This window comes from Myotis lucifugus, unplaced genomic scaffold (assembly GCF_000147115.1).
Source record: "Myotis lucifugus unplaced genomic scaffold, Myoluc2.0 scaffold_136, whole genome shotgun sequence".
NCBI classification, from domain to species: Eukaryota; Metazoa; Chordata; class Mammalia; order Chiroptera; family Vespertilionidae; genus Myotis; species Myotis lucifugus.
The window spans coordinates 1,193,993-1,207,192 of record NW_005871184.1 but is presented as its reverse complement, the minus strand read 5'-3'; the positions used below and the strand labels follow the sequence as shown (position 1 = coordinate 1,207,192).

Sequence of the window (13,200 nt, the reverse complement as noted above, 5' to 3'; positions counted from 1 at the left end):
CCAGAGAAGTCTGCAACATTCCTCTTATGGGTTAGTAATACACCATAAAAAATGTTATAATGCTATATAATAAAAGGGTAATATGCAAATTTACCGAACGGTGGAACGACCAGTTGCTATGATGCACACTGACCACCAGAGGGCAGACGCTTAATGCAGGAACTTCCCCCAGACCACAGGCCCCGGGCCTGCCAGCCAATCTCTTGGTCCCTTCCCCTGGCCAGCAGGCTCCGATCACTGGATGGGGAACAGGGAACCAGGGGTGGGTGGCGGCAGACACAGGGGGTACCAGGCCAAGGCCTCCTCCCTGCTGGTCGCCCCCCACACACAGGGTGACCAGCATCGAGGGATGGAGTCAACAAGCAGGTGGGAACGGCCAACCCTTGGTCCCTCCCCTCCACCAGCAGGCTCTGAGAGCCCGGTGGCAAATGGGCAACCAGAGGGTAGGTGGTGGGGGGGGTGGGGCCAGCTGCCGACAGCCAGGGAAGATGACCCTGATCGCAGGCCAGGCCTAGGGACCGTACCCAGGCATGAATTTCGTGTGCTGGGCCTCTAGTAAACATATAACCATGAATTTTTCACTCTCAGTTTGATCATTATTCTTATAAATAATATCCTTTTTAAGTATATCTATTAATAGCCAATGGCACATACTTTGGAAAATGCTGAGCAATATTTGTTTAGCTAGGATTTCCCTAACTTATACATATTTCATGGTTACGTATGTACACAAGAATTAAGATGTGTTGGTACTTAGGCGAGGGCTGATTTATCTATTTAGGTAAGTCAATATATAAGCAAATTAGTGTTTATGAGGCAAAATATATAATTCATGAAAGTAATGATATAATTCCAAAGAATGACATAGAATTCTCAAGTAAATGTTTTTCTTTATTTTATATTTCCAATCAAACAATTATTAATTTAGCATAGTTGTAACTATGTGCCAAGATCTATTCTAAGCCCTTTATACAAATTTAATCCTTATGACAACTATAGATAGACAAAATTAACTTTATTATGATATAAATATGTGTTCAAAATTTAAAAAAGAATAGTGAGTGGAGAAAACGACTCAAACAGGACTTCAGAATACGAATAATATCAATGGATTACAGTAGAAAGAGGAGCAAGACAAAGATTTTCCTCTGAGGAGAAGTATGTAGAGAAACCAAAAGTCACTAGGGAGATAAAAAAAGACAAGAATTTGAAGCCTCCAGAAACTATATCTACAGAAAACCTTAAGCAGAGCCTAACTTCGATTATCATACATCTTCACAAGAAAAGCCCACTTACCTCAGTTTCTTTTACCTGGTACATGTTTGGCTTTTAAAAAACGTTAAAAGTCAAGACAAAACCACAGTCTTTAGAGACAAAGGAAGATCATAATCAAGCTTAGCTATAATACAGATGTTGGAATTATCAGACAGTGAATTTTAAATAACTACAATTAATATGTTAAGAGTTCTGATGACCAAAGCAGACAACATGCAAGATCAAGTGGGTAATGGAATAAAAAAGTGAAAACTCTAAGAAAGAATCTAAACAAAATGTTAGAAATAAAAAACACTGTATTATGAATGCAGACTGTCTTTGATGAATTCATTAGTAGACTCAATCCAGCTGAGGAAAGAATCAATAAACTTAAAGCTAGGTCAAAAGAAACTTCCCAAACTGAATTGCAAAGAGAAAAAAAATAAAAATAAAACAACAGTAGTAACAAAAACAACCATAAAACAATAGTGAGTAGAGACTCACAAGGTAGGTAGTTGGTAGGTAGTATATGTATAACTTATGACCTCAAAGGAAATATGACTCCATGTGTTTCACAGCAGTAAAAACAAAAAAAGGTTCTCACTCATTAAGTAGCAGAATGTAAGAAAAATGCGATTAAGTGTATATTTTAAAAATAAAAAGGAACATTAAGTAAAGGTTTATTTCCATATATCTCATTTATGTGTACAATCTCAAAGTGTTCTAAGACAGTAGAAATGGGGTGTGTTCAGCAGACATGGACATGAATGGATTTTGGGTTGGTTTAATGGAATATCAGATAGATGAGTCCTATACTGAGAGATTCAGTAAATAAACATCAAAGTATATATATATGGAGGACGTCTGGGATAAATTTTTGTTAAGTATGGAGAAAAGTCAATGTTTGTGGACATTGTAAGATATGAATGAGTCACAAATATTACAATGTAAGCATTTAATATGGTTGTTATCCACAGCCTAACAATACTGGAATTACTAAGAGGTTTCATGGTATAAAAACACATTTAAAGACTATATCAGCCCTGGCTGGTTTTGCTCAGTGGATAGAGTGTCAGCCTGTGGACTGAAGGGTCCCAGGTTCGATTCCGATTCTGGTCAAGGGCACATGCCTGGGTTGCAGGCTCGATCCCCACTAGGGGGAGACGGCCGATCCATGATTCTCTCTCATCAATGATGTTTCTATCTCTCTCCCTCTCCCTTCCTCTCTGAAATCAATAAAAATGTATTGATAAAGTCTAATTTGAACAAAGCATTCAGAAGAGAGGTTTGTTCCCCCCAGTCTCCAAAGGCACAATACTGATACCCTCACTAGGATGGAAGAATAAGGACTAAGGGAGAAAGCCCTACAGGAAAAAGTTTAAGGTAAATGAGTTAATCCTATCTAATAAAAGGGAATATGCTAATTGACCCTCACACCATCGCAAAGATGGTGGCACCCACAGCCAATAAGGAGGGAATATACTAATTGACTGCCCCACCCTCAAAGATGGCAGTGCTCACAGCCAAAGGGAATATGCTAATTGACTGCCCCGCCCTCAAAGATGGCGGCGCCCATAGCCAATAAGGAGGGAATATGCTAATTGACTACCCCACCATCAAAGGTGGTAGTGCCCACAGCCAATAAGGAGGGAATATGCTAATTGATTGCCATGCCCTCAAAGATGGCGGTGCCCACAACCACAAGATGGTGGTGCCTAGTCCCCTTAGCCCTGCTGGGGCGGCAGGTAATTGGCAAGGCTGGGCTCCTGCCTCCAGAGTCCCCGAATCCCCTCAGCCCCCCAGCTGCTCAGGGCAGGCCTGAAGCACAGGCAAGCCTCGGATGGTGGCTGCCCAGCTTCCCAGGCTGGCCCAAGGCGCAGGCAAGCCTCAGATGGTGGCTTCCCAGAAGCTCAGGGCTGGCTCAAGGCACAGGCAAGCCTCAGATGGCATCTGTCCAGCTGCCCAGGGCCGCCCGAGGCTCAGGTAACCAGGGCCGGCCGAGGCTTGCACTGCCGGCTGTGGCAGCAGCAGAGGTGTGATGGGGGCGTCACCTTCCCCTGATTGCCGGGTCGCCTCCCGCTCCAAGGGCTCCCAGACTGTGAGAGGGAGCAGGCTGTGCTGAGGGACCCCCTCCAGTGCATGAATTTTCATGCCCTGGGCCTCTAGTATTTTATATTAAAGAGCTTAGAGTGGTGCCTGACACAGAGTAAGTGCTTTTGAAGTATTTATTCAATGAATGGATGAATGATTGCTAAAATACATGACATGAAAAATATTTGTTTTAGAAAACTAATACATTTTCTACCCTGAGTTACTGATAAGTGAGATGTCTTACAAATAGCATGAAAAAGCACATGCAAATTTAACACACATCAAATGAAAACTCAGAATACAAATTATATCGAAACTACAGCTATACTTATATAGAAAATGACGTGTATTTCTATAGGCCTGGAAGGGAACATGAAAAATGGATCCAAGTTCAAAGTAACTATTAAAAGCAGTGTGACCTAAGACAAGTTGCTTAACCTCTGTGAACCTCAATTAACTTGTATGTAAAGTAGGGAAAATAATGGTACCTATTTCATAGCATTTTTGCAGTTTATTAATGAGATAATTCATCAAAAATCAATTTAAATAGTTAACCTAATACATAACACACAGAGTTCCTAATAAATATCTCTATATGTAAAGAGTCAGGGGCCATCGCAACGGAACAGACGACCGAACGGAAGACCGACAGGCTGCGTGAGGCTACCAGGCTGTCAGGGGGTTAGTGAGGGACGACCAAACAACTGAGCAGCAGGCTGCATAGGGCGACCAGGCCATCGGGGGGGTTAGTTAGGGATGACCAAATGACTGAGCATCAGGCTGCATGGGGCGACCAGGCCAGCAGGGGAGTTAGTGAGGGGCGACCAAATGACCGAACAGCAGGCTGTGTGGGCGACTAGTCCGACAGGAGGGCAGTCAGGGGCGACCAGGCCAGCAGGGGGCGCAGTTGGTGACAACCAGGCCAGCAGGGGGGGCAGTGAGGGGCGACCAGGCTGGCAGAGGGAGACAGTGAGGGGCGACAAGGCCAGGGGGGGGGGCAGTTTGGGGCAACCAGGCTGGGAGAGGGGGTCAGTAAGGGGTGACCAGGCTGGAAGAGGAGGGCTGTTGGAGGCGAACAGGTCGGCAGGGGGGACAGTAAGGGGTGACTAGGCCAGCAGAGGGGGGCATTTGGGGGCAACCAGGCTGGCAGGGGGGCAGTTGGGGGTGACTAGGCTGGCAGGCAGAGGCGGTTAGGGGTGATCAGGCTGGCAGGGGGGCCAGTAGGGGCAATCAGGCAGGCATGCAGGAGAGCAGTTAGGAGCCAGTGGTCCTGAATTGTGAGAGGGATGTCCAACTGCCGGTTTAGGCTGAGGATCGGGCCTAAACTGGCAGTTGGACATCCCCTGAGGGTTTCCGGATTGGAGAGGGGGCAGGCTGGGCTGAGGGGACCTCTCCCCCCACCCACCTGTGCACTAATTTCGTGCACTGGGCCTCTAGTCTATAATAATAAAAGCATAACATGCAAATCGACCGATCAGCCTTACAACAGAACAACCATCTGGATGACCTCCCGGACGAAGCTGGGGCTGCAAAGGCCGAGGCAGCTGGGGCTGTAAGGGCCGAGGCAGCCGGGGCTACGAGGGCCTCCTCTTGCACGAATTTCATGCATCAGGCCTCTAGTTAGATACACTACTACTATAGCTATTACTATTTTAATTGTAAGATGAATTGCATGTTATTATTAGCATAGTAGACAACACTATTTTAAATGAAACCAGTAGAATTGTAACTCACTTCATGGTTATAAAAGTGTCCGTTAATAGAGGCTCTATGTTTCTGTCTGTCTTTTCTGTCCATCATTGGAGGCTTCATCCTTTTTCTCACCAGGGTTGCTTCACTCATGGTTCTATAGAGCAATGGAGATTCTGGCTCTGCATCTGCATGAGGCTTCAGAGTGCTGCTGTGATAAGATAAATAATCTGGGAAGAATAAAGATGATAGGCACATATCATTTAGCCGCCCACCTCTTTGCATCTTGGGTGGATTTGTGTATATATTTAGTAATGTGTGACTAAGCAATGGACTCTAATGCTTTTAAACAGTGAGGGAATAATAATGCTCTTGTGTAAGAATAAGGTCTGTTGGCAGCACTTGTGTTCTATTTTACCTTGAGATTTTAAATAATTTTCTATTGTAATTAGAGCATCATGAAATAGGCATGAGATATTTCATCTTTCTCTAGCACTGGTCCTCAAATACAAAGAGATTTTTATTATATTTTTGGCGTCAAGATATTGACAGTCCCCTGGGTTTAGATGAGTATTTTTTTCCAAGGGGCTAATTGGAAAGATCCTTATCTAAAAGATGTCAAGAGGCCATAAGACAAGGATCAGGGAATCCTGGAAGGACATCATGTTTGTTATACAATATGATTTGTTACATGAAAGCAGAGGAAGCTGAATTAAGAATGGTTTGAAAAAATAAATAAACACTGGAAGTTGTTGGTAGAGTCAGGAAGATAATGTCAACAGGAACCCTTGTTCAGTCTGAAGACAGCTTGGTAATATCACCACCAGAAACATGAACCCGCCCCCAGCCTCAGTCACCCTCCTTCTCGGATCTCTATATATTATACCAAAACCAACATCTCTGTAAAATATAAGATATCATACCTGACACTCAGTAGTCTCAGTAAGTGATAGCCGTTGATGTAATTACTATCCCATAAGTTATTATTGTCATTACTACTGATGCCATTTTTATAGGTGCTGGCATTTTCCATTGGTTTGGAAAACTGATATGAACTCACTCGATGTTCAAGTAGATTTCTCTCTTTTTAAAACAAATGCTTGAAACAACTCTATCAAATATAAATAGTGACCTCAGTATATCTGCCTCTGGCAGGGGGTTATTGCTTTCTGAGAAGCAATGTTATGTAAATATCTACTAACTAAAATGGTCAACTTCTAAAATGATGTGAAGTTCAGTCTGAGATGCATGGCCTAACATAAAAAGCTACTGAATATAATAAATAATCCTAATCCTTGGGAAAACATTGAACCATTTTATGAGGACAAACTTAATTCAAGCCTTTAGCTCTCCCTAATTTAATAAATCTAAGTGACTTGATGTAATTTTTAAAAACGATCATATTTTTCTAGAACTAAGTAATGTTCTTAAACATCATATCAGAACTGTAGTGATTTAAGTTGGTGTATTCCTAAAGGCCTTTTTTTAAAAACATAAAATAAGAGTTTATTATGTAGTAGTGTGTAAAATGTTAGACTTCAGAGAAGCATTTATGATTAATGTTGTAAAGTCTCCTCATTAATAACAGTTTGACACTGACCTTCCTGGGAATTCATTGCTTCAGACACTGGAATCTCAGTCCTCTCCAGTTCACTAATATGATAAAGATCATCAAATTCTCCCCAGCGTGTCATTCCCCTGAAAAATAATAAATCTTATAAGTGACATCAATTCCATTCATATTGAGGTCCATGATGGTTTTCAGACTTACAGCATTTATATTAGTACTGTGGGCCTCTATAGGTAAATATATCACCCTGATTTATAAAAATTTTACACTATTAAAATAATATTTATACCAGAGTGGACAGCATGTGTTTTAAATACTTCCTTTACTTATTTTGAACATATCTTGACACAATAGTTCAATACACTGAAACACAGGTTACATAGATTCTGTAAAACGGATGTGCAAATGGAAGTGGTAGAAACCAACATAACCTGCTGTTATACAGAGATCTTATAATGCTCTCAAGAAAGTTTAGATACAAAAAGTGTTCATTCTGTCAACCTGCATTGAGTTCCTGTTTTGTTTTTTTCCAAAGCATTGTTAGGTAAAGTAGCTCCAAAATAATAAGGTGCCTATCGTTAAGGTCTTGACTACAATGAAGAATGCAATTCACATAGGAGGAAAGTATATGGAAACTTCTTTTCTAGAAAATTACAATTTATATGGGATGCTAACAATTGCCAAAACATCCTAATGCCCAGAATAAATAAAACTAGGCAACTGCTTATTTTTTTCCAGGTGGGTCAACAATCATCTTTAGTTTGTTTATCTGGCCTCAGAAAAGTTACTTATCTTTTCTGTGTCTTTTTTATAAAATGGAGAGGATATCAGTATGAGCTGGATAAGATGGTTGAGCAGATTGAGTTAATTTGGGTAAAATTCTTAAAACAGTGCCCAAGCACTCAGTATGTGTTAAATGATCATACTTGTCCTCATATTCACTCAGTAAGCACTCAGTATGTGTTAAATGATCGTAATTGTCCTCATCTTCACTGTCATCTTCATCATAATCACCATTATCTGTATCTACTTCATGATGGTCCAGGAACCATTAGAGATCTAGGCTATCCCCAGATCTCTCTAGGACTAGGTTAATGGATACTATTAGTGACAGGACCAGTTTTCTTCCTACTAAAATCTCTTTCATAGTGTCTGTTTTCCTTATGACCAAAAAATATTCACCCATAGGGTATTTATGGGATTAACTCTGGCTGCAACAAAAAATGCTTATTAATATTAATGGTCAGTATCTACAAATTGATAAATGTGATACTCCACATAAAATGAAGGATAAAAATCACATATTCAATAGATGCAGAAAAAGCATTTGATAAAACCCAGCGCCCATTTATTATAAAAACACTCAGCAAAGTGAGAAGAGAGGGATCAGACCTCAACATAATAAAGGCCATATATGGCAGCCAACATCATACTCAATGAGCAAAAACTACAAGTGTTTCCCTTAACATCAGGAACAAGACAGGGGTATCTACTGTCACCACTTTTATTCAACATAGTATTGGAAGTCCTAGCCATGGCAATAGGGCAAGAAGAAGAAAGAAAAGGCATCCAAATTGGAAAGGAAGAAGTAAAATTGTCATTATTTGAAGATGACATGATACTATATAGAGAGAATCCTGAAGATTCCATCAAAAACTACAAGAACTGATAAATGAATCCAACAAAGTAGCAGGATACAAAATAAATATCTAAAAATCAGTTGAAGTTTTATATACTAATAATTAACTAGCAGAAAGGGAAACTAAGAAAACAATCCTATTTGCAATTGTATAAAAATACCTTGAAATAAATTTAACCAAGGATGTGTAAGACCTGTACTTGGAAAATTATAAGACACAGAAGAAAGAAATTGATGAAGATACAAAGAAGTGGATGCATATACTGTGTTCATGGATAGGAAGAATCAACATCATTAAAATGTCCATAATACCTAAAGCAATCTACAGATTCAATGCAATTTGTATCAAGTTAACAATGGTGTATTTCACAGAACTAGAATGAATATTCCAAAAATTTGTATGGAACCTCAAAAGACCCCAAATAGCAATTTTGAGAAAAAGAACAAAGTTGGTAGAATCAAACTATCTCATATGAAACTATATAACAAAGCCATGGCAATCAAAAGAGCATGGTACCAGCAGAAAAACAGACATATAGATCCATGGGACAGAATAGATAGTCTAGAAATAACCCACACCTTTATGAGCAATTATTATTTGGCAAAGAAGTTGAAAACATACAATGGGATAAAGACAGACTATTCAATAAATGGTGTTAGAAAAATTGAACATACACACTGGGAAATATAAAACTAGATCACCTTCTTACACCATATACAAGAATTAACTCAAAATGGATTAAAGACTTAAATGCAACATTTGTAACCATTAGAGTACTAGAAGCAAACATAGGCCATCAAATCTCTGACATCTCTCTTAGCAATATTTTTTCTGATATGTCTCCTCAGGCAAAGAAAAAAAAATAAACAAATGGGACTGCATCAAACTAAAAAGTTTTTGTACAGAAAGGAAACCCTCAACAAAATGAAGACAACCCATTGAATGGGAGAACATATTCACCAATGATACATCTGAAAAGGGGTTAATATCCAAAATTTATAAGGAATTTATAAAACTCAACACCAAAAAACAAGCAATCCAATTAAAAAATGGGCAAAGGACCTGAATAGATTCTTCTCCAAAGAGTATATACAGATGGCCAATAGACATATGACAAGATTCTCAATGTCACTAATTATCAAAGAAATGCAAATCAAGACCACAATGAGATATCATCTCTCACCTGCCAGAATGGCTATCACCAATAAATCAACAAACAGCAAGTACTAGCGAGGATGCAGAGAAAAGGGAACCCTCATGCATTGTTGGTGAGAATACAGATTGGTGCAGCCACTATGGAAAACAGTATGGAGTTTCCAAAAAAAAAAAGAACTGCTTTATGACCCAGTGATTCCACTTCTGGGAATATATCCGAAGAAACCCAAAACGCTGATTTGAAAGAATATATGTACCCCTATGTTGATTGCAGTGTTATTTACAATAGCCAGGATTTAGAAACGGCCCAAGTGCCCATCAGTAAATGAGTGGATAAAAAAGCTGTGGTACATTTACACACTGGAATACTACTTGGCTGTAAAAAAAAAAGAAAATTTTACCTTTTGTGACAACATGGATGGACATGGAGAGTGTTATGCTAAGTGAAATAAGCCAGTTGGAGAAAGACAAATACCATATGATTTTACTTATATATGGATCTAATGAACAAAATAAAGAAACAAACAATAGAAACAGACTCATAGATACAGAAAACAGTATGGTGATTAGCAGAGGGAAAGGGGAATGAGGGTAAAGGCGGATAAATGGTGGCAGAGGAGATCGGACTTTAGGTGGTAAACACACAATACAATATACAGATGATGTATTATAGTAGTATAAACCTGAAACCTGTATGACTTTATTAACTAATATCACTCCAATAAATTCAATAAAAATTTTAAAAAGAATACTAGTGTTAGTGAATATGAATAAATGTGATTCTTTTTTCCTTGATCTTTGAATTATTTTGAAGTCTTTTTACAATTTTTATATCATTTCAGCCTCACAATAGCCTAGGAAGGAAATAAGGGAATCCTGATATATTTGTTGACAAATTTTCCAGTGAACTCTACTATCTAACATATAGTCAGTCAAAACAAATGGTGTAATGTCCAAAAACCATAAGTAATAACTTTAACTCAAAGGAGAAGTATTCAGGTCCTGACTCAGAATCTATTCTTATGATAGATGAAATTATTCATTTTGCACAATAGAAGATTAATAGACAAAGGAGAAAGATATAATTATCATAAAAAGGGGTAGCAATTGAAAAAAACAGACTACCGAAGAAAAACAGAAACTAAAAAGGCAACGCAACCTGATGCTATTTCATATGGAGGAGATGAAAAGCGCAAGAATGCAAGACCAGTAATGTACTATACATTCTTGGGAACCCTGGCAGACTTGACGCGATTCTCAGTTTCTTATAGCTTAGTGGTGTCACACTACTACAGGGAGACAAACATGGCTCAATATAAGCAGTGTTTAACCCCCTTTCCTTCCTACCATCTTAGGAGACTACACCAATTTTAGCTCTGGTTTGTATAATTTGAAGTATCAACATATACAACTGTGCACATGACCAAGTTGGAGAGCAGTTACCCAGGGTTTTCCAAAGAAAACTGACTACAACTTTATGTAATATCAAATAGTTTAACCTGCCCAAGCAGGAGACTGTTTGCATTGCTCTGACCAAGCTTCAGGATGTATACCATTAGCAAATTTAAACTGTGGGTAGGTATTCTAATAAGTTGCAAAAGGAAAAGGAGGTGGAAATTTGATAGGCAAATAGAAGATGTCATATTTGTACCCATATTGTAAGAAACACCACCCCCCCCACTATTGATATTATTGAAATGTACACCTGTCCAGTTTCTGCTCTTTACTTCATTCCACTATGACTTGTCCAAAATGTGCCAAAGCTGACTTTGGAAAGATATGAAAAGCAGAAAGAAAAACTGACACAAACAAGCATAATAAGGCTGTCTTTTTTTAAATTTCCAAAAGAAAATACTTGGACCAGATATAAGAGATCAAAGTTCTGTCTATAGAATTCATTCCATAAAGGATTACAAGTGGTCACAGCTCAAACAAACTTATTTTAAGCTTCTACCACTCCCATTAAGCTGACTCAGTGTGACTCATTTCTAATGTAATTAAAACAAACCAGCATAACAAACTGGTGATTCTCTCAAAGGGTGAACTGAAAGGCAAGGTGGCAGTGCTTCCTGCAGCTGAGAACACAACTTCTGCTTTTTTCACTCCACATCCATCCACTGGAGCTACCAAATCTGTGATTCGGTGACTGCAGAGGTGTAAGCTCTGCCCAGAGAGACCCAGTATGGGGAAGGGAACGTGAGAGCAGTTCCACAGAGTGAGGGAACAGTCCATTTCATTTCACAACTTCATCTGAGCTCAGTATTTAAATGAATGAGTGTGTCTGGGATTGGAGTGAAACAGAGGAGAACCTTAGGTGGCTCTGCAGCCCACCAGGAAACCCCAGGCCAGGGGGCAGACCTTCCGAATTATGCTGCACCTTCCTGCTGAGTGTTCAGCTGGTTCCCAAGAGGGATTCTTGGCTAATTAATTGCAACTGATTCTATTCCTGCTCTGTGTGGGCGAAGGAGAGGAGTGGGGGTTTTCTCTGACAATTCTCACCCACCAGAAATATCTGCTACATTGCAAGTGTGCACTCAGACATTCTCCCATAGCTCTCATTACTGTGTAAAAATCAAGCAGTTTTCTAGGGAATTCTTTCTCAATCTTAAATTAAAGAGATAATTCCTGTTTGATTCACAGGAATGCTCTGATAAACACTGGAAGGTGAAAATGGAGTCCGTGAAAATGCATCCTGAGGACGGTTATTCATAACCTGCCACGGTAAGTGGAGAGGCATCATTATTGCCTTCTCTACCTGGACCCTTAAAACTTATCCCAAAATTCAGGATTTATAGGAACAAGTTCCTTGTACTTTAAATTGAGACATTAAAAAAATATCTTGGGATATTCAAAATGACGGCTTAATGTGACAATCCAATGCCTTACTGCATCCCCTTACATCTTCCCATAATGTCCCATACTTATCAAGTTTTCATGAATGAAATCATCAAACGGAGCTGGCTGCTCAGAGAACTTGGCAATGAGTTCTAAGGTAATTTGAAGAATGATAGCTAATTTTACCAAATTCATATCTTGTACAGTTTTCTAAATGCAGGGCCCAAGGGTAACTTCACCTTTTCAATGCTGCTCCTACTCATTTAGAATCATCAGCCCCATCAATCACATAGTACCTGAAGGTGAGGGATGTAGGGCTTCATCAGGCTGCCTATGTTTGTGGTCTCCCTTCCACTCTTCCATAAGTCCTGACCCTTTGCCCATTGGCAATCCTTAGCTTGGGTGGAAGACTAGTCAGAAGTAGTATATGTACAGAAAGTTCTCACAACAGGGGTAATTTAACCACCAGGCTTCCGAGGGCTTCATTTGATACTATAATTGAGTCCCTTCTTTGTGTCAAGCACTGCTGAGTAATGGGATAGCAGAGATGAATAAGATATGCTCCTTATGCTTGAGGAACCCAAAGCAAGAGGGGGAGATAGGTGCATAACAATGTAAGCAGTGGCACGCTCTGAAATGGTAGAGAAAAGTTGTCAGTGCATCTAGTACAGACTGAGGTGTCAGAAAAGGCTTTCTAGGGAACGTGTTATCTGACCTGAATCTACAAGGATCAGTAGAAGAGTCTGAAAATAGGTGTGGGAAAGCAAGTAGACTTCCACGCAGAGAATTAGTGAAGTAGGAAACTGTATGCTATGTTAAGGGAATAAAAAATGTTCAGACTTCCTGGAGCATCACGTTAGAGGAAAATCGGCAAGGTGCAAATCATAGTGGGTCTTCAGTGTTTTCTTCAAAGGAAAAGCGGAGCTTCCCTCATGGTGTAAGCTGTTTTTTTCTTGATTGTAGTCA

General features: G+C 39.7%; 1 protein-coding gene across 4 annotated transcripts in view; it reads right to left on the bottom strand.

The window, feature by feature from the left end:
• The window catches only part of RASSF6 (Ras association domain family member 6), a 54,043-nt gene that overhangs the window by 6,240 nt on the left and 34,603 nt on the right, over positions 1–13,200 (bottom strand). For all 4 annotated transcript variants that reach the window (XM_006094381.3, XM_023758653.1, XM_023758652.1 and 1 more), the window contains 2 exons: positions 6,635–6,732; positions 5,080–5,264 (listed from right to left, as the gene is read on the bottom strand). In XM_006094381.3, coding sequence (XP_006094443.1) covers positions 5,080–5,264; positions 6,635–6,732 — 283 coding nt within the window. The remainder of the gene's footprint in view (positions 1–5,079; positions 5,265–6,634; positions 6,733–13,200) is intronic.